At 37.1% G+C, this 21928-nt stretch overlaps 1 protein-coding gene across 3 annotated transcripts; it reads right to left on the reverse strand.

Moving 5' to 3' along the window:
- Window positions 1-2613: 2613 nt before the first annotated feature.
- Window positions 2614-19955, reverse strand: LOC137049346 (gastrula zinc finger protein XlCGF57.1-like). Of its 3 annotated transcripts, XM_067427873.1 has the most exons (5): window positions 19939-19955; window positions 19628-19685; window positions 9862-9984; window positions 9771-9825; window positions 2614-3752 (listed from the first exon to the last, which is right to left on the reverse strand). In XM_067427873.1, the coding sequence occupies exons 3-5, from the start codon at window positions 9931-9933 to the stop codon at window positions 2971-2973; spliced, it is 909 nt and encodes a 302-aa protein (XP_067283974.1). In that variant the 5' UTR covers window positions 9934-9984; window positions 19628-19685; window positions 19939-19955; the 3' UTR covers window positions 2614-2970. The 3 variants fall into 3 exon arrangements, with proteins under 3 accessions (XP_067283974.1, XP_067283972.1, XP_067283973.1); XM_067427871.1 differs by lacking the exon at window positions 19939-19955 and having other exon boundaries at window positions 9771-9984; XM_067427872.1 differs by lacking the exons at window positions 19628-19685; window positions 19939-19955 and adding an exon at window positions 19371-19574 and having other exon boundaries at window positions 9771-9984.
- Window positions 19956-21928: the final 1973 nt, after the last annotated feature.

Below are 21928 nucleotides of genomic sequence, written 5' to 3' on the forward strand. Positions count from 1 at the left end.
GAGACAATGCACAGTCATGGTAAATTTCCACTCGAGTTAGTTAATCTGATGTACGTTTACACTGACGTGTCACTTGTTGATGCTTTCACCCCAGAATTAGGCCTGTAGTGACCTTCCAGATCTGGAGCAGGCGCCAGCTTGCCCAGAACAACAAGTCCACCCATCTCTTAGGGTGCCCATTGAACACCATTCTGATCTGTAACATAGAATATTGTGCGCACACACACAGATACACAGTCTCTCCAAGGTTGGAGCTGATTAAGCTCCAGTTCTAACTAGTTCTTACCAAAACATACTGATAACATGTGCTTTCCTTTAGTGAGAGGGACACACAATAGTACAGGCAATATTCATCTTGAGTCTTTAGTGTTTCAGTAAAAGGAAATAAAAAAGGAATAAAACATAATAAATTAAATGAAAGACAAATCCATATTTCATATCTGGAAGCCGGGCTAAGTGAGCAAACGCTGTTACTGCACTCCTGACATGTTAGGGGTGTGTGATACCTCAAATCCAAACACATGACATTGTTGCCAGAGTTTAGTGACACATCACACATCTCTAGGCCAGACCCTCAGTCACTCCTCAGAGACCAAATACACACTTTAGAAAACAAGAAACTAAAACAAAATCATAACTGGATAGAATCATTATAATATTATAGGTAATATAGGAAGATGAATATTAATTAAGGTTTTGATTATGAAGTTATAGGATATAAATATATACAGGTATATTGAAGCGGCAGTGGATTTCAAAATCCCCCCTTCAATACATTTTTACATTTATATATATGAAGTGAATAATTATAAACCTTATTAATATAGCCTAAATGTATGTGAAGTTGTTGGTTCCCATGACATGCTATATTTTAATGTTTTAATGATAGCAAGATTTTCTCGGCTATACATTTTAAATTGCAATGCAAAGCATTAAATCAACCAATGATCAGCCAGTTCTCTGAAGTAGATCAGAGTGCATCTCATGAAGCTTCATTTGGCAAGCATAAATAGACAGTGTGTTGCACATGTAAATAATGGAAGAACAACAAATGAAACGAACAGGCCAACAGCTGGGAAGAAGAAGAGTAAGGATGTGTGGTAGAAGGGTAGGCAGAACAGTAGAAGAGGTGGAGATTGTGGACATGTTGAAATAAGAGACACTATTCCAGATTATGTTCTCAACCATGACCTAAAACAACTGAGGTGTGTCAAAAGTGATATAGCCGAATGTTGGGAGAACAGCAGTGTCTTTAATAATTCAAATGTTAGTAGACACAACGGGTATAATCAGACATTGTTTTCTGTACTGTACAAATAGTACGAGTGTGCAATGTCGTGGAATGTATACGCCAAAACTCATTTTGGCGTGCATATGATACGCACTTTATAGCGTATATATGACACGCTTTTGGGTAGGTTTAGGGTGGTGGGTTCATATGTATAATATACCATAAAGTGCGTATCATATGCACGCGAAAAACAGCATGGCATAGACACGCCAAAATGAGTTTTGGCATATATATTCCACGACATTGCACACTCGTACTATTTATACGCATTTTCGTGAGAATAGCCTGGTATACTTACTGTATTGCAGTACTCCATTTGTAATTTGGATGATACAGTAAATATACTTTATAAAGACAAACAAACACACACACACACACACACACACACACACACACTACCTCAATTTGAGAAGGATTTTTAAGATGTTACAGGCTTTTGCAGGTAATCCATTTATTGCTGCTGCTTGTATAAATTATTTTAAGAAATGCATTTACTGGTTTGCAAATCTTAAGGTTGATTCAAGAAATGTACCAAAGTGACTTTGAAAAACTAAAAGGACATTCAGGGCAAGAAGTATGTGCAAATGTATTTAGTAAATGTGTCAACATGATTACATTGAAGTTGCCCATTGGGCATGAATATGAAGATTTTTGTAAATTCATGACCTCTGCAATTATTCACTCACCAGTTTTTTGGGTAGCCTAAAAAAGCCTGGCTGATCATTACCCACCTGGCCCACCCAATGTTGTTGTTGTGTTTTTTTGTTTGTAAAATCTTATTTATAGTGTGTATTGTTTGCTTCTTTTACATGTGTTCTTGGGCTCCCGGGCTGAAAATGGGTCCCACTCCGCCCCTGATATTGGTTTATCATTATTGAAGTATTTTAAACATGACTGTTATTCCATAGCAGTAGTCAGACGTTTATACAATGGGGGAGCGCTGGGCACAACCATATGTGGGGTTAGCTGTAACACGCATGGTTTAACCCTTTCCATACATGCTAGGATGATTAAACTTAGTGTGTTTACTAGTTGCCATATTAATATTATATAGAGAAAATATTGCGTTTTTTTCAGCATCTTCAAAACAAATATATTGACACTGACAGCTTCTTGACCAGATCCATCATCAAGTGACAGTGCCACTTATGTTTGAAAGTTGTTGTTCAGTACTTGCTCTCTGCAGTAAATCACAAGCCATTTCAAGTTTTGCAGATTATAATTATTTGTTTCATTTTCTGAGGTAACTGAGTGAACCGTCACTTCATCATTGCGTATCAGACATTGCTACCTTGTGGAATAAAGGTGAACTGCACTTCTCGTCATTATTGATTCATTTATTGTTGTGCAGAAAAAATATACATACAATCTTACACACCTCAGTTCTTTAGCGACCCTGTACAATATAAAACTAGTGGAAAAACAGGCATTCATTTATAATTCTTGTTATATTGTTTAAAAGGGATTGACGGAGGAATACTAATTTTAAAAAACGAATGAGGAGGAGGGTACTGAATGACGTCCCGGGTCGCTAAAGAGCTGAGGTATGTATTTAAGGTGAAAGGTGACTTTAAATCTAAAACTCTTTCCACAGATGAATCACGTATGAACAGCTTCTTTCCAGTGTGGAGTTCTTGTGAGTTAAGGTTTCCTTTTCAGTTTAATTTATTTCCAAATTCTTAGCAGGCATAAGGCTTCTCTTCAATGTGAATCCTTATGTGGCCTTCAAACTGTCCTTTTTGATTGAAAATCATTTCACACTGAGGGCACGTGTAGGAATGAACTAGCATGTGGTCTTTAAGGTTTACATGTTGTTCAAAACTCTTTTCACGCCGTCGACGGGTATAAGGTGTTACTCTAGTGTGAGTTCTTAAGTGCTGCGTATAGTTTTCTTTAAGAGTGAAACTCATTCCACACTGTCGGCAGGTGTAAGGCGTTTCTCCAAAGTGAGTTTTTATGTGCTTTTTTAAGGTTCCTTGAAGACCGAAACTCATTCCACACCGTCGGCAGGTGAAAGGCTTCTTGCTAGGGTGAGTTTTCATGTGCCTGTTAAAGTTTCTTTTAAGAATGAAACACTTTCCACATTTTTGGCAGGTGAAAGGCATCTCTCTAGTGTGAGTTTCTATGTGCTTGGTAAAGGTACCTTTAATAGTGAAACTTTTTCCACATTGTTGGCAGGTGAAAGGGTTCTCTCTATCGTGAGTTCTCATGTGCCTGTTATAGAAACCTTTATTTCTGTAAGTCTTTCCACATTGTTGGCAGGTGTAAGTTTCCTCTCCAGTGCAAACCGTCATGGGAGCATTGAGGTTTCCTTGTTGACTGAAACTCTGTGAGGAAGTGTTTTCAATCTGTGAGAAACTAAAAACAGTTTCTTCAGTTGTGAAATCATGCTGCTTCTCATATTGATCTTTCTCTTCCATGTCATTCAGATCTTGACTCTCCTCTTTCAGTGACATCAGATCTAAGGAATAAAAAGACATTAAAAAATGTATACATGTAAAGCATTTTAACCAACATACAACTAGATCCTATACCCACTGAGCTAAAACAGGTGTTAAATGTGTAGTGACTTGAGACAGATCAGACACAATTATTTACTATGTTTAATAAATAATTCAAAATACCCCATATCCAAAAAGCAAAATATGGCTACATTCAGACTGTCAGTCCAAATCGGATTATTTGTGTATCCGATTGGAAATATGATAAAAATTTATTGACTTTCCACATTGTGCATCACAACTGTTTAGATTCAATCTGTGTGTCCATGTCCATGCAGATCTTTCATTTTACAGAATAACTATTGGTTTCTATGGCAGTGACGTTTCATTTGTAGGCATATACCACAAACAACAGCAGCAATCACAACATGGAGATGTTTGCCTATTTACAACATGAAGATGTGTAGCTGTCTTCTGAGGCAAAGGCAGAACTGTAGGAGGCTGGTATGAGCATAGGGCCCAATGATTTCTGTGATTGAGAAAACACAGATGGAATCCAATCATACAAACGGAATTTTCTGTATATCGTGGAATTTTTCAAATCTTGGATTAATAAATCTAAAGTAGGTCAGTACACTTAAATCAGATCACAATATAGACTATTGTCTGTCAAAAGAGACAGACAATATATTGTTTTATTGTCATTTTCTGCTCTTTGTAACACTGCAACCTTGTTTCTACAATAATTTTCAGCATGTGTCCTAAAGCTACTTCTGACTTTTACATGCGTAGAAATTCACATACACCAATCAGAGCAGTCAGGCTGAAACAGATTTTCAGAAATCAAATAGGATTAATAGGATTTCAAAATGCATACAGTGGGGCAAAAAAAAAAAAAAAAGTATTTAGTCAGCCAACAATTGTGCAAGTTCTTCCACTTAAGAAGATGAGAGAGGCCTGTAATTTTCATCATAGGTACACTTTAACAATGAAAAAAAAAAAACACAGAAAATCACATTGTCTGATTTTTAAAGAATGTATTTATAAATTATGGTGGGAAATAAGTATTTGGTCACCTACAAAAAAAAAAGCAAGATTTCTGGCACTCACAGCCAGAACCACAACCACTTTTATGAGGTTTTTCAACATTACTATGACGTCCCCTAGCCTGAATTTTGTCCCCAAGTGGCTAGAAATTTTGATCGGTGTAAAACGAGTTCTGGCTGTCTTTCTCTGCCTTTGAGATTCAGATTCAGTTTATCAGTTGCAATGTCAGCACAAGCTTTACAATATAGGTTCTACAGCACCACCACAATCAGTGAGTAACAGTGTTCATTAATGCCTGATCTGGGATCAGTGATTTGTGATGTGTAGCTAATCATTGAAGTTCAAAAGGACTTACTATCTAAACCGTTTAATACTGTCAGTCCCGCTGCTGGCGGTCTTGATGCTTCAGTGAATCAAGCTAGTGACTAAAACGATCAACTTAACCTTGTTTCTCTTAGTAGTATGAAACAAATCTGTTAATAATTAAACTACAGGGAGTGATCAAAGAACACTTTATAATGTTCGGATCTGGCAATCACACGTATATCTGCAGTGCACACTTGTCCAAACTGCCGTTATAATAAATGACATTGTTATGCTCAAAAGAAGCTCTTACTGTATTTATGTCGATGTCGTGTTTGTTGTGGTGAAAAGAAGCATTTTGTGAGAGAAATTACTTTGCAAAGTTCACTCGTGTTTATTCAGAGCTCTAAAATTACAAACAAAATAAACTTGCGCTCTCAACAACTCAGTACAATAACACTTCCTTTCTAAATTATGACTTTTTGGATGTTTAAACCAAACTAAAAATATAAGTAAACCTCAGAAAACATAAAAATAAAAAATCCATGCTGTGGGACCTTTAATGACACCTGTTTGAACTCATTATCAGTATAAAAGACACCTGTCCTAATCTCTCAAACAGTCAGACTCCAAACTTCACTATGGCCAAGACCAAAGAGATGTCAAAGGAAACCAAAAACAAAATTGTAGACCTGCACCAGACTGAGAAGATTTTATCTGCAATAGGCAAGCAGCTTGGTGTGAAGAAATCAACTGTGGGAGCAATTATTAGAAAATGGAAGACATACAAGACCACTGATAATCTCCCTTGATCTGGGGCTCCACGCAAGATCTCGCCGAATTGGGTCAAAATGATCACACAAATGGTGAGTAAAAATCCCAGAACCACACGGGGGGACCTAGAGAATGACTTGCCGAGAGCTGGGACCAAAGTAATTTGTGTTTGGGGAAACTACACGTCATAAAGGCTATTCTGACTACACAGATAAAGGATTCTTACAACCTTTACGAGTTATATTAATGCTTTTTATGCATTAGAAAATTCATATGATCTTACCAGCAAGATGAATAAATTATATTAACCGGAATAAACTAACGTCATACAGAAAGGGAGCAGAGATTGAGAGTCTATTCATAACTTGTGTCTAGCGCGAGTTTAAATGATCTCACAAACACTCTCGTTAAAATCACAGAAGATGGCGATACTGTGGTATTAATCTCATATATCAATCTGGACTTTGTTGACTTTGATGATGACAGGAGATTTTGCGAGTTACAGTCAGAGTTTAGGCAGAGAGTAGCCTGACGTGGTCATACTCAATTCTAGTCAGAATATGAGTCTGAAACTGCTTCATTGGGCTGTGATTATGGGGCGTGTTTCAACCGAACCAGGAAAGACCTTAACTGGATAGACCTACAAGCAATCAGAGCAACGAAGCGACGTTTGTCGCTCAAATGTCAACAGAGCTCAACTGCACAGTGTTGCCAAGTCCACATTTTTTTCGCGGATTGTTTTCTATATCCGTGGGTTCAAGTGACTATTATGTGATATATAGACCCATGAGTGTGAATTTTAGCAGGCAACCTTGCCAAAATAACACATTTTACCCCCCAAACGTCATTTTTTCTTTGGGAACCCCCCCGAGAAGCTATTGTTTAGGGCTAGTAGTTGATGGGTTTTGTTTTAAAAATTTGGCAACCCTGTCTGCACGCACGCTGGAATCAGGCTGGAATACACAATCTTTGCCGGTGTTTTAGAAAAATAAAATAATATAATGATACACAGAGTACTCACCCAACATGATCATTATTTCCGAGAGAAATTGTGAAGGTGAATGCATACAAGCTCTCCGTTAGGGATTCGAACAAATATAATCCAAGCCCCTTTGATGACGTGCATGATTACGTTACTGTTTATCATTTGTCCGTCATCGTCTAAAGCCCATCCTAAAGATTTCATTGGTCCGAACAGTTTCTGTTTGGGGATAATTACTCACATATACACTTACAGTGTATCTTCTTCTGCAGAGGCAGCGTTTCACCAAGGGGGTAATCTAAAGCCCCGTTTCCACCACAGGAACTTTACCCAGGAACTAGGAACTTTGGGTGGTACTTCGTGTGTTTAGACCGCAGGAACCAGGGTATAAATGAAGTTCCGGGTAAATATTTCCCCCTCCAAACGGCCCTGCTCGCGGGGTAGTACTTTTTCAAAGTTCAGGAACTTTCGAGGGCGGGACGTGGGCGCTGAACATGCTGATTGGTTGAGCTCGCAGCATTTAGGTTCAACTCGGCATTTTTAAAAGTCTTACACGCCGCGCTCATGTTGACAAGAGAGGAAAGTTAATTTTTCTGAGGGGTTAACTTTTTATTTCGTAAGTTATAAGATAATGAAGATAATGTTGGAGTAATGACACAGCGTATATTGCCCCAGGCAGTTTTTTACTTTAACTGCGCCTGACAGAAGAATTATTATTTTTTCTGAGATGATTATTTAAACAAATAAATAGCTTATAATAACTAAATCCACTAAATCTTTCAATCGGTACACACAAAAATGATTACTGTCCGTTAGGGCTGTCATTTTTGAAAAAAATCTAATTCGAACGGATATCAAATATCAAGCAATGCATTCGAATATATTCAATGATCTACAACGCCGTCATCTCCAGCAGCTGGAGTGTGTTTACGGATGCCATAGCAACTCTCAACGGCCACCAGGACTTACGGTTTTATAAAAGCTATTCATTTATTGTAAAGTGTAATAATCATCTCAGAAAAAATTAATTCTAATGTCAGGCGCAGTTGAAGAAGTTGATTGTTTGCTTACATAGGCTTAGGGACAGTGTCATTATGCCAACATTATCTTCATAACTTCTTATGAAATAAAAAGATTATCCCTCAGAAAAATTTATTTTCCTCTCTTGTCAACATGCTTGGTGCATGAGCACGACGTGTGCTCTTCAGTGGTGAAGGCACGCGCTGTTGTCACATAAGGACGCACACTCAAAAGTAATCCGGTCAGGTCATTTACATGGTGAAATGTTTCGTTTGATCGATTCATGAAAAGATTTATCCACCCATCTCAAAACGATTACAATTTCATTCAGTTTGGGCATTTTTATTACGATTGAGGTGTTTATATGGAGCATTTTCCTTCAGATTGGACTTTTAAACTGATTACAGTGCTCCATGTAAACGCACAGACAGTAAAAAAAAAATTGCGCTACATGGCACTTTAAAAACCGGATAGTTTAATTATAGTTCGATTACGGATATTTCACGTCATCTTCGAATGCATATCGAAAAGTGACAGCCCTTGTCCGTCACTGGCTTGGAGGAGCAGTCGCGTGCAGTCCTACATCACCGGGCTAATTTGCCTAATCTTCTCGGAACTTTATCGCGGTCGAAACGCAGACAGCTGCAGGTCTGGGGGGGAGAAAAGTTCCTGTAAAAAAGTTCCTGGTACAAATTGTTCCGGGTAATTTTGGTGGAAACGGGGCTTAACACTCAGAAAGCGTACCACCCATAGGGGCGGCCATTGCTAACCAAGCCATCACCTGCTGTTAGCATCCCATTGACTCCCATTCATTTTTGAGTCACTTTGACAGTGAATAACTTTACATCTGAGACGTTTAAAGACTCCATTTGTCCATTGTTTATTTCTAAAGAAACACGGCAATGTATAAAAAGCTCCATTACCTTTTATCTTACACTATCGCCCCGTAGAAGCTGTTTTTGTAAAAATAGTCTAACGATTGCATCATAACCAACGCGACTCTGTCGCACAGTAGAGAAATTACCGTACAGACAGGAGGAGACACTTGCAGGCAATCTTTTACTGTCTATCAGACAGTCGGGGGGACGTGGAGACAAAGTCTGATAAACTCAAGGGAGAAGAAAGGGGAGAAGCTCATAGTGAGCCAAAGGCAACGGGACAAAACATTTAAACAACGTGACTCAGATTTTACTTTCCACAACTACTAGAAGACTTACAACGGTCAGACAGGTTGCTTGAGTCACATCTACGTCGTCAAGCTCAGTCTGAGCCTGCACAGGGAATGCCATCAGGAAGTGAGTGCTTCTAATTTACTATAAAAGCTTTTCTTTGACAAACAAGGACGTTTCCAGCTCTGAAAGTTACAGGATATTCTTATATCACCATGACCTTTACATATCAAAAGCTCAAGGGAAAGTTGATTTCTCAATTCATCCCCCTTTTAAAAGGAATGGTGTTGTACTAGTTGGAGTAAAGTTCATAAAGTCATCAGTTTTTCTCACAGGATTTTGTAAAGCTATGTTGGGTAGACATCTGTCCCTCTATGGGGTTCGGGGATACAGATTTTGTTAGATACTGTTGACAAATTAATGGTTTTCAAATTATAAGTAGATTTTGGGTTTAATGTCACACAAGTAATTATAAAAGGCTATTACAGAATTATTTTTCCTATTTTAATATGGTGGTAACAAATGGACGACAGATCTTCACAGATCACTTGAAGCACATTAGTGTTTGTCTGGTCATGTAATCTCAACATGTCTCTTCACATGAGGCAACCCACTCCATGTCAAATAATAACGCTTTAATCAGGACATTCATTTGACATTCTTGATAAATATCCTTCATTTCTGTAGAGCTGGATAATAAAAAGGATCAAATGACTGAGTTCAGCTTAGAGAATGAAACCAACCTGTTTGTTCCTCAGTTTTTTCATCTTTCACTCTGAATGTTTCTTCAATCTTCACGTCTTCACTCTCCTCTTTAATGAACACCATTTTTATGTCTTCACTCTCCTCTTTAATGAACACCATTTTTATGTCTTCACTCTCCTCTTTAATAAACTCCATCTTCATAATAGTGTCTCGTAGATCTCAGTCGCTTCTCCAGGAGTTTTTCTGTTTGTCCTGTTTAAAATTAGAAGAATTAACAGACAGAAATATAAATCCAATCTAAATCTCCAAGTGTTTTAATTAGCTCTAGTTCAGTAGTTCTAATACAACTAATAAAAGAATGCAAATTTCACAGACCTTAATATATTAAGCAGTTTATCTATAAAAACGCAGCGCTTAGAATCCCTGAGTCATTTGTTGTGAATCGATCGGTTCACTTAAATCGGAGAGTCGAAAGCTTCGGTTCTCTCGTCACTCGCTAGAGACCGAGGCCTTTTCTCAATATGCGTTCTAGTTTGCACTTGTGTTCTTGTGAATCGTCATCAGTCGCTGCCCAAGTACTGTTCCAATTCAAAGTTCACATTTAGACAAGTACAGTTCAAATCCCTGGATGTGTCCTTGATCCACCCCTTTTATCCAGGATGCAGACCGGTGTCCTAGAATGCATCACGCACCGACCAGCAAGCATCAATAGTGGTTGAGAAACGCGTAATTTAAAAATACTACTGTTAATGTGTCACAACATTCTTGAAAAAAGGCAGAGAGCGCCTATTTGAACTTTTGATCTGACGTTTTCGGAGTTGTGAGATCCAGTCGATCAGCGGGCACTCAGCGCTCAAAATAAAACGTGGCGCTTTTCTAAGCAGTTTAAAAAGGATAACTATATAATGTATGGGGGAATAGCACTTTTGAGAGTAGGGCTGGGACAGTATGGAATTTTTTCTTACCGTGGTTGAAAAGCAAGAAATTCCCGCGGTTCAGCGGTAAACCGTTTTTAAACCCGTGGTGCCACGCCCCCTGTGTGACACTAATCTTCTTCTATAGTTTGCTCTGTAATTTAAATTGAGATAACTAATGCATATTTGCTATTTCAAATACTCTAGTCTAAGCTAGATATATATAGCCTACATTTTAAAATAATAAACGCTCAAATATACATTTCATAAGCATGCATGTTTATTTTCCTTCAGTGAAACAACACACTACAGAATGTAAAACATTTAAATGATTATAAGAAAATAACAGTAATCTTAAGAATATAAGAAAATTAAATATTTGTTTAAAAAAAGATGTTTCATAGCCTTTTTCCCACAAAATGTGTCATGCCGGCCCGTGCTTTGAGATGAATGTGGGACACAAGCTGAATAGACTTTTCAACTTCTCAAACATCTTTGTCATATTTTCTCCTGATGTCGCAAAGCAACACTTGTTGTAAAACGTCTGAAGAGCGAGTTTTAATAAAGGCAGGAATCTGGAGAAGCGACATCTCACATGGGCAGGGCTTACATGCTATAAGAACGGACACTGCACTAGTGGTACAAAACACACAGGTCTGTTTTGTGAGTGAGAAGTGAGAAGCTACGGACGCCCTGAACCGCAAAGTAAAAAAAAAAAAAAAAACTCTATAATTTAGAGATTAAGGTCAAAATTTTTCGAGATTAAAGTCGTAGGCTAATAAGAACTGCGCTGGTAAAGTCAAATGCTTCTGGCATGGATCTAAATGTAATAGTGGCTTTTTACTTTTATTTGGGGTTTCAACGAAATGAAATTTTACAGGTTCTAATCTACCAACATGGCATTACCATATGCCTTAGGACATTACAAAATATACTGCGCCAAAATAGACTTTACAGGCGAAAACACTTTTCAGACTGGATGGAGGTAGCCAGCTTTATGTCCGAGGAAATCGCGGGATCCGGCCAAATGAAAGTGCATCCAGAACGGATTGACGGTGACGAGGGAAACAGTAAGGTTACTTTTAAGTGTTAAGTTCTCGACCCAGATGGCGTTGCCTGTCGACGAGCACAAAGACTCCGCCGGAGGAGGTACCACAATCCTGGCTCAAACTTTATGTGGCATGTTGATTCGTACGATAAACTCAAATACACGGCTGCCGCAGGGCTGGCGGCGCGTTACACGTCGATGAGGATGCGTTTGTAATTTCGAAATTATAGATTTTATTTTTTTTACTTTGCGGTTGAGGGCTTCCGTAGAAGCTGAATGTAATCTGAAATGAATGATCTCGGAAAATTTGGTTTCAAAGTGAAATGTAAAAGCGCCTATTTAAGGGAGTTTGTCGTTGTACATTGCAGGCAACACTTAGGCTAACAAGAAGCAAATATATTTATTAAGTATAACTAGGTTGGATTCTTATTCAACTGTTGATAGTCTATAAGATAATCATAAAAATTTAATTAAAAAAATAAGGTATTGAGTATTATATTTCACCAGATTTTATAGTATAAACATAATCAAGCACGAATAAGAACCATTTTTAGGGGGATTCCAGGTGTGCGGAAGGGAGAAAAAATAATATTTAAACTCCCAAATTTGCAAAATACCAACCCATTAAACGAATATTTCAATATTCTGGTACAGCTCTACTTTGTTTAACTGAACTGTTTGCTTTATTCATTGTATAGCTTAGTTTACATTTTATAATGGCTATTAACACACATAAACTGACATTTAAACAAAGAGACTAGGCTGTGTTTTATGGCATATTTAAATGTATTACCATGACAATCTTATGCACATTTATTGCCTGGACCACATATTAATATTTAAAAGTTTTAAATGTAAATGAAAAAAGGCAGGGTTGTGTTTTATATTTCATTTTGTTATAAATATACATTGAAGATAATAGAGGTATGCATTGCCTGATCCACAGTTGTGTGGCCATAATATGTTTTATAATATTTCATTTTATTGCAGCCTAAAATATGCATACAGGAGTGAGCGCGAGCTGAGCAACGGCATCATTAACGCTTCTGTACCAGAGTCCTGCAACGGTGGCTAAAACGGGTGGATTGTGACATAAAATTCATGGGCGGGGATGCAGGCAGATAATTAACTCTGTGCGGGCGGGTAGTAGCGCGGATCGGCGGATGAAAAATGTGCAATATTTCTGTGGCCAAGTAAACGAGAGAGAGAGAGAGACCGGGGCGTGATTGTGAATGAGTGTCACCTGCGAACCGCACCGGTCGAGTCCTCTGAGGGAGCTCGGAGGCATACAAGGACGAGTTCACCAGTCCTGGATTTGACGTTGAGTTGTGTTTACGTTTTATTATGTGTGAGCTTGGCAGATGTCCATGAGGGGCTGCCCACATTATTTTCGTTTTGTTTGGTTAAAGTCTTTTAAATGTTCGCCGGTTCCCGCCTCCTTCTTCCCCCATCTAACATATTGTAGGCTATTACAATTTCTATGTCCAAATTACCAGTACACATACACACAACAACGATATGGCATTTGACCCATCACGTCACCACCACTGCGACATTGAAACTTTTGTTGATGCCTCTCGTAACCCAGAAGGTGGATTTAATTTAGATATTTTCTCGGGTCGGATCTGGTGCTAAACCTTGCGGGTACGGGTCTCCAAAAATGGACCCGTGCAGGACTCTGTTCTGTACTATTAGCAGAGTAACGTGATTAGCATATGGCTTTGTATCAGTACAAACCCTGGAGCATATTCAAATGATAGTGCTTCCCCCCTCATATCCCAGATTTATGCATTTTATTTCTGGAAAAATTCCTCCGATGACGCAAATCGACAATATCCGCGTCATCAGGGGAATTTTTGGCCAGAGGCTAAAGACTACAGCCAGCAGAGGGGGCTATTTCTACATGTTTTAAACCCACACATGGGGAGGGGGATCTCACTCATAGCTCAGCTCGCAGCTGCAGGCATTCATTTAAACGAAGCGGCCGGCAGAGCAAAGTGAGTGTTTCAGCTTCTCAAATGAATTCTATAAAAGTTATGCTTCCAAAGGTATGAACTGAAAACACGATGTGAATTTATGCCGCAGTCGCGATTAATACCTTTAAGCTGGGCATACATTGTGTGATTTCAGATTTCATTTAATTCTATTGAATGCATCAGCTATCGATATCAAGAGGATTTAGCATTTAGAATTTATGGGAAAAAAATAGTATGCCTACATTCATTATTAAATTGATATTACATTAATTTGGAAACAAATCGGCCTCGCTTACACAAAGAAACTCAGTAACATCCTGCAGTAAAAATTCTAAATGTGAAGTTTTTATATTTTATAACAGTTTAAAAAAAACATCACAACATGACCAAGAGTGTTGTTTTCCTGAATACCATCACGACAGAAAATGTGACACTGATTTCATATGACAGTTCTATAAACAATGAATTAACATCAGGTCACTTACATTTTATTGACTGCTTTATGGCTTTTGTTTTATTTCAGCAGTGAAAATATTTCCAAGATCAGATCATATTTCCACATTCGAACCATAACGTATAACACAGCAGCAGTGCGTTACTGAATGATTCAGCTTTTGAATGAATCGGTTGAATCAAAGATTCAATACCCTATTCATAAACAACTGCCTCATTCTTGAACGAATCAGCCGTTTGAACAAATCGACTCAATGACTCTCTCATTAGGACTCACCTGCCTCCATCTACTGGTGGTTTAGTAGAAAAAAAACTTTTTTTTAGTTAAAAACAATCTCATAACATTATTTAATGCAGTTGTAATTTTTTGTGTTAATTATTTAATTTGATTGGTTAACAACCCTATAGTGTTTTATACTTATTTCATTTATTGATCAAATTTAAGAACAGAAAGGGAAAGTTGATCACATAGCCTATATTTAATAAGATTAGGGGGAAATGTACTTTATAAAAGATTTAAACATATCAAAAATATGAAGATTTAAATACATCAAAGCTGATGAGAAAGTTGCTTCAGAAAAATGACATTTAACTTTGCAGATAACCTGAATTGTAAGTCAGAATGTAATCAAAGCAACAGATTGTAAGAGCAATTACATTAACCCAAGTTAACCCAAACTTAATTAATATGCCACAGCCCAAACTGTTTTCTTCCTTTAAATTATTAGAATTAGACATTAAGAGAATAAATAGTTACGCTGTAGTTCTTCTACTTTTATACTAAATATATCTCTGGTCACTTGTACTTTTACTTATGTACTGAGATTCAGTACTTCCTCCACCACTGCCAACAATTAATAAAAGAATAGACTGTCGATTACGCCTCACTATTTAAAAATATTTAGCCCAATTAAAGAAGGATTTATAGGTCTATAATTAAATGATTACAATCAGAACACTGTAATAATATCAGTCTCAATGAAAAGACCACCTTTATCTAAAAACAACTGGTTTAACATGAAATGGGCCTACTTCTCTTCAATTTTTTTCTCACAATATGGACCAAAAGAGAAATATTAAGAAAATGAAGACAGTTATAGACTACGTTATCATGTTGAAGTACATGTATCTCTCATTGAGAATATGTGCCGAAAGATTTAACTGTCAATTTCTGTGAATAATTGCCCAGCTAACAATTTTAGGTTATAAGAACGTTTCTCTAACATTCCCATTAAGTTATAAAAATGTTTTCTGAATGTTCTAGGAATGTTGAAATGTCCAGTTTGTGGAGCGTTGTATTGACATTCTCATTAGGTTATAAGAACATTAAATAACGTGTGGGTGTGGAGTTTGAGCAAATTAAATATTCCGGTTTTCTCCTTTAAAGTACTTGCTTTTGTTTTTTGACATCTGATTCTTTCTTGAAAAAAGGTAAAATCACTTTAATAATTGACTTTTATATTTATATTACATTTATATTTAATACATAATTAGTTTACTAGATTTTTCTTCTGACTGTAAAAAATATATATGGGTGTTTCTGCAACTACGGGCACTTTTAAGTCCCAGCAGTGAAATTTTAGATTTATGTTAAAATTTGTCATATGATGCTTTATAAATATATTCACAGTGCCATTACACACCTTGACAAAAAATATAATTACTGAGTAATATGATTTAATATAATATTATGAAGCGTTTATAGCTCAAAACACCATTTTTGTTAGTGTCCCACACCTGTGGTCTCAATGTTGAGATACATAACATAAGCTAATTTAATTAAAATTTGATATTATTTCAAATGGACTTGTTTAATATACAGATTCATTTAAATCATCTTAAAATTCTTTGTATTATTTACTGATCATTTTTATGATTTTTTAACCTAAATGTGCCTGTCCCACACTTTTGAGTCCTTACCGCAACAATGAAAAAAAACTTTTATTATGAAATGTCATTAAACACAAACAAGTCTAGTTTTTATGGAAACAGAAATTATCACTTGAGCACATTGCTGACAGACTGGGCCACCACACTACCTCACTCAGAAGATGCCAAAAAAATAAGGTAAACATGATCTTTTCTGCTCTAGTATTTATTGTGCGTCCTTACCATTCAGCTTAATAACTGTGTATTTTGGATTACATTTAAAAAATAAATGTAAATTACTGTTAAATTATTGTATATTAAGATGCTAAGAGTCAAAACTAATGTAGTAGGCCTTGCTAGCTGCAATTAGCTAAAATATTAGCAAAAATGTCATTACCGCAACATGTCTTTACCGCAGCAAATGTAGGTGTTGCGGTAAAGACCTTGTGTCGCGGGAGAGACAAATTCAAGGTTTACTTTACATTCTTTTTAAATTAAATGACAGTATAAGTACTGAAGTATATATATATATATATATTATAGTAGGTACGGAAAGTATTTGTTATATTGCAGCCATTTGCTAAAATCATTTAAGGTTATTTTTTTCTCATTAATGTACACACAGCACCCCATATTGACAGAAAAACACAGAATTGTTGACATTTTTGCAGATTTTTATAAAAATCAAAACTGAAATATCACATGGTCCTAAGTATTCAGAGCCTTTGCTGTGACACTCATATATTTAACTCAGGTGCTGTCCATTTCTTCTGATCATCCTTGAGATGGTTCTACACCCTCATTTGAGCCCAGCTGTGTTTGATTATACTGATTGGACTTGATTAGGAAAGCCACACACCTGTCTGTACAAGACCTTACAGCTCACAGTGCAGGTCAGAGCAAATGAGAATCAGAGGTCAAAGGAACTGCCTGAAGAGCTCAGAGACAGAATTGTGGCAAAGCACAGATCTGGCCAAGGGTACAAAAACATTTCTGCTCCACTTGGCACTGTGGCCTCCAGAATCCTTAAATGCAAGACGTTTGGGATGACCAGAATCCTTCCTAGATATGGCCGTCTGGCCAAACTGAGCTATCGGGGAGAAGAGCCTTGGTGAGAGAGGTAAAGAAGAACCCAAAGATCACTGTGGCTGAGCTCCAGAAATGCAGAGGTGGGAGAAAGTTGTAAAAGTCAACCATCACTGCAGCCCTCCACCAGTCGGGGCTTTATGGCAGAGTGGCCCGACGGAAGACTCTCCTCAGTGCAAGACACATGACAGTTTGCATGGAGTTTGCTTAAAAAACACCTAAAGGACTCCAAGATGGTGAGAAATAAGGATTCTCTGGTCTGATGAGACCAAGATAGAACTTTTGGCCTTAATTTAATTCTAAGTGGTATGTGTGGAGAAAAAATATCACCAGCATGGTGGTGGCAGCATCATGCTGTGGGGTGTTTTTCAGCTGCAGGGACAGGACGACTGGTCGCATTCGAGGGAAAGATGAATGCGCCCAAATACAGGGATATCCTGGACGAAAACCTTCTCCAGGGTGCTCAAGACCTCAGACTGAGCTGAAGGTTCACCTTCCAACAAGACAATGACCCTTAAAATGTTCTTGAATGGCCCAGCCAGAGCCCTGACTTAAACCCAATTGAGCATCTCTGGAGAGACCTGAAAATGGCTGTCCACCAACATTTACCATCCAACCTGACAGAACTGGAGAGGATCTGCAGGAGGAATGGCAGAGGATCCCCAAATCCAGGTGTGAACAACTTTCCCAAAAAGACTCATGGCTGTATTAGATCAAAAGGGTGCTTCTACTAAATACTGAGGAAAGGGTCTGAATACTGAGGACCATGTGATATTTCAGTTTTTCTTTTTTAATAAATCTGCAAAAATTTCAACAATTCTGTGTTTTTCTGACATTATGGGGTGCTGTGTGTACATTAATGAGAAAAAATGTTGTGGTGAGATGTTGTTAGTGCTATGGGTTTGTGTTATTTTATTACTAAGGTTTGTGCAGCATCAACTTTAGGAGACAATGTTTTTAGCACTTGACTTTCCATTAATTTTTGTTTGTTTGTCCCAAAAAAAAAAAAAAAAAAAAAAAAAAAATTTGTGTACTGTACTTATTAACTGAGACTTCTTACAGCTCTTACAAGCTGTTGCCCTTGTTTGTTTCGTTGCTTCTATTGCTCTCCCCTATAAGTAGCTTTGGATAAAAGCGTCTGCTAAATGATTAAATGTAAATGTAAATGTTTTTAAAGCAGTTAAAAGAGTTAATTAAAAGAGTTATTTAGTAGCAGTTTTGCAGTATCTTGCATGCAATACCTGTTTCTTTTACTGTTGTTCTTTAGCCTGTTTTTGATTTCGTGGCACTTTAACATTGTGTCCTTACCGACACAAGATGTCATTACCGCAGCACTGCTCTATTTCTATTTTTTTCACATTTTAATTTGCAAAAAAAATATTTTAACACTTAAGCTGACATGATTTACACATTGAAATTGCAAAATCTGTTACAAAAAAAAAAAAATGTTAAATTTTGTGCGTATGGAGACAATTGACATCTAAGGTTTCTGTAATTTTTTTACATGGCATAGAAAAAAACATGAAATTCCCTATTTTGTATATTATTATTTTATATCAGTATTTACAAAACTGCGTAAAATTTGAAAAAGCTATTTAAATATGATTTTTTTTTTTGAAACAAATAAAGGAAAATGTATGAAATGAACGTTATTGTAACGTTGCGGTAAGGACACTTTTTAAGAAGATGACCCAAAAAACATAAAAAATAAACATGTTCCAGATAAAAATCTTAACGACTACATTATATTTTGTGTACATTGTTATATGTATTACAGACCATGATGGTTAAAATGTAAATTCAAAAAGGTTGATTTTTTAAAAATTGGGATAGTCAAAAGTGCCCGTAGTTGCAGAAACACCCATATATTAACGAAAATAGCATTTAAGTGTCATTAAGTTGTCTCTGGATATACAAATTATGTATCTGAAGTTTGAGAAAAAAGCTGTATGACTAATTTGTAATGACTAATACTTTTTTTTAATGTACTAACGTTTTTAAAACGTTCCATAACAATGTAAGAATAACGTTTTATAGCTAACGTTTTTAGAACGTTTCTCAATAGCAAATAACGTTGGCACAACGTTCTAATAACCTTACTGCAAGAATGTTTTTTGATAACTGAGAGAACGTTAGCCAACGTTCTGAGAACGTTCCCTGGGTGACTGGGTTTGAGACTTAACGTTAGCTCACACTGCGTTTGCACATTGCGTGATATTCACTGACTTGCGTTCATGAATAATAATAAAATAAAATAAAAACGAAAATTGCACAGTGTATGCCGAGCTTTACCGGATTAGTGTCCTCCCGTCTACCAAGGACGCAAGTCTGAAGTCCGCGTCCTTGATTTTGAGAAATGGCCTGAAATGAATTCATGTTTGAACTCATTCACGATAGAGTGCAATGACGCTCCTTCTGTTACTCATGACATGTTACTTTGCTCACACAACGCTGATAAACGTTAGATAAAGCAATGTTACATAATTATTTCTGCTTCACTATAAACTGTTTTATTGCTTTAAAAACTTTAAACGCTTAAAAACACAAACCTTTCTTCAGCCGAATCACATCAGTTGCTGGAGCACGGCGCGGCCGTATGATGTCACACTTCGTACCAAAATAAAAGTCCCGTTAACATAATGTTATCTAAAATCACTAAAGTGCATTGAAATTTAGCTGGAAAAAATATTAAAAAGATGACAAAAATCAGAGTTGGATGTATTGTGGTGTAACATTTAATAACACAATGATAAGTTAATAATACAGTTCACTTCACATTGAGACTTAAAAATAAAAATAAAAGCAATTACACAATGCAGTCACTTAATTTGTGTGTGTCTCTGAATAAATTACTTCTTACATAATTTTCCATGTAGACTCGCATCTACAGTCACAGTAGTCACCAGCAACCATATCACCCTGCAGCCCAAGACCCACTGAAGCTAAGCAGGGCTGAGCCTGGTCAGTACCTGGATGGGAGACCAACTGGGAAAACTAGGTTGCTGCTGGTAGAGGTGTTAGTGAGGCCACCAGGGGGTGTTCACCCTGTGGTCTGTGTGGGTCCTAACACCCCAGTATAGTGATGGGGACACTATACTGTCAAAGAGCATTCTTTTCTCACTTTCCATCACTTTAGTATCACTGTTATCAAAATAAATTTATTTTTACCATTTTCCTTGTCTCATGTCTTCAATTTACCTTTCCTTTACACCTGAATACTCCAAAGAAATTTTATACACAACAATAATCATTTTTATAAAGACAATATGACTTAGATTAGGTCTCTCTCTCTCTCTCTCTCTCTCTCTCTCTAGTATAAAAGTGTATATTTTAAACCACTTCCTTTTTAAAGATACTGTATAGCACAAGTTACTATTTCTTTCCTCACATAGGAGAGTATTGACAATGGAAGAACATAGACTGGGTGGCTTTCCAATCGTCCCTCAGCCACTAGTCACGTGACCACCAAGCACGCCAAACGCGATAACAGAATGAGCTTCCCAGAGACATTTAACATTCTATTTTAACACATCAACTCAAACAATCTAACATTTTACAACACAAAAACGATTAATGAAACTATACATAGACATAATGATCACTGGAGCATATTTAGATAATTTTCCTCAAGTTAAAGAGAGAACATTAATTACATACATTACAAAAATAAAACGTCATCAGCGGAAACACATTTAACCGTTCCTCATACATTGACATAGTGCAATCACTGTTATATATTTAACGGTTTCTCTCATAATGTCGCATCCATGAGGGGCAAAGTATTTAAAGTCTCTTCTTCCCAACGAACTGTGTTACAATGCAATAAGACTCAGATAAGTGCATTTGCATTTGCCTTGCAATTGGTCAAATCGGACATTCCCCAGTAGCTAAATGCGAGTGGTACGTCATTGAAAAAGGGACCTCAAGTCAGATGGACTTGAACTGCGATCAAGGGCTTTCCTTTTTCTTTCTTTTTTTTACCTTACGAAAGCAATATTTTTCCTGACCTTTAGAGATAATTTCGTCTGCATCCATTGCATATCGCGCCGTTTTACTTCAGAGCATCTTGTGCTGTTAGTCCAGTGTATAGTGTAAATGCAAATATTCGACACAGGTCGCTTTTAAAAGATGATGTAAAAGGGTTGTTAAAAAAAAAAAATCGGATATAGTCACCAAATCAGAATTGTGCATCAAGACCTCCAGCTTTGAACATACGCTGCAAGAACAAAGAAAATTGTTCGTTTTCTCGAGGCGGCAAAAACAAGAACAAAGTTTGTTCTGGCAGTACATTCCATACTTCACAAGAAAAGCAGGTGTTGATCATCTGCGTTTCTCCGCATTAACCACGCCCACATTCAATGTCTGACCAATCACACAATAGTTCTCGGACACCCGCAAGAAAAAAGTTCTGCTTAAGCTTGGACAATACTCTGTAAGAACAAAGAAATTTGTTTGTTTTCTTGAGGTGTCAGGAACAAGAACAAAGTTCGTTTTGGCCAGTACATTCATACTTCCAGAGAAAAGCAGGTCCCGATCATCTGCGTTTCTCCACATTAACCACGCCCACTTTAAATCTCTTTTTTTATCCTTTAGGTGATGTGTCGAGAGCAAGCTGCAAGAACTCCCAAACCAGGGCTGCGAGAACAAAATGACGTAATTTTGTTCTCGCAGCCCTGGGAGCGAGAACTTTTTTCTCTGTTCTTGCGGAGTATGTTGCAGCCTTAAAGGGGTACTTCAGCGCTGGGAAGATGAATCTGTATTTAAACTGGGTCATTAATGTAGTAGAAATGTGAAATTATTTTTTAATTTGGTGCTTTCTAGACTGAGAAGAGACAGAAAATGTATTTTTG

This window comes from Pseudorasbora parva, chromosome 20 (assembly GCF_024679245.1).
Source record: "Pseudorasbora parva isolate DD20220531a chromosome 20, ASM2467924v1, whole genome shotgun sequence".
In the NCBI taxonomy this organism is placed as follows: Eukaryota; Metazoa; Chordata; class Actinopteri; order Cypriniformes; family Gobionidae; genus Pseudorasbora; species Pseudorasbora parva.

Excerpts from the sequence above, each read along its gene's own strand:
- LOC137049346 (XM_067427871.1), bottom strand. The coding sequence starts at position 9,933 with ATGAAGATGGAGTTTATTAAAGAGGAGAGTGAAGACATAAAAATGGTG. Across the intron at positions 3,753-9,770 it reads AAAAACTGAGGAACAAACAG|ATCTGATGTCACTGAAAGAG; the intron begins GTTGGTTTCATT and ends TTTATTCCTTAG.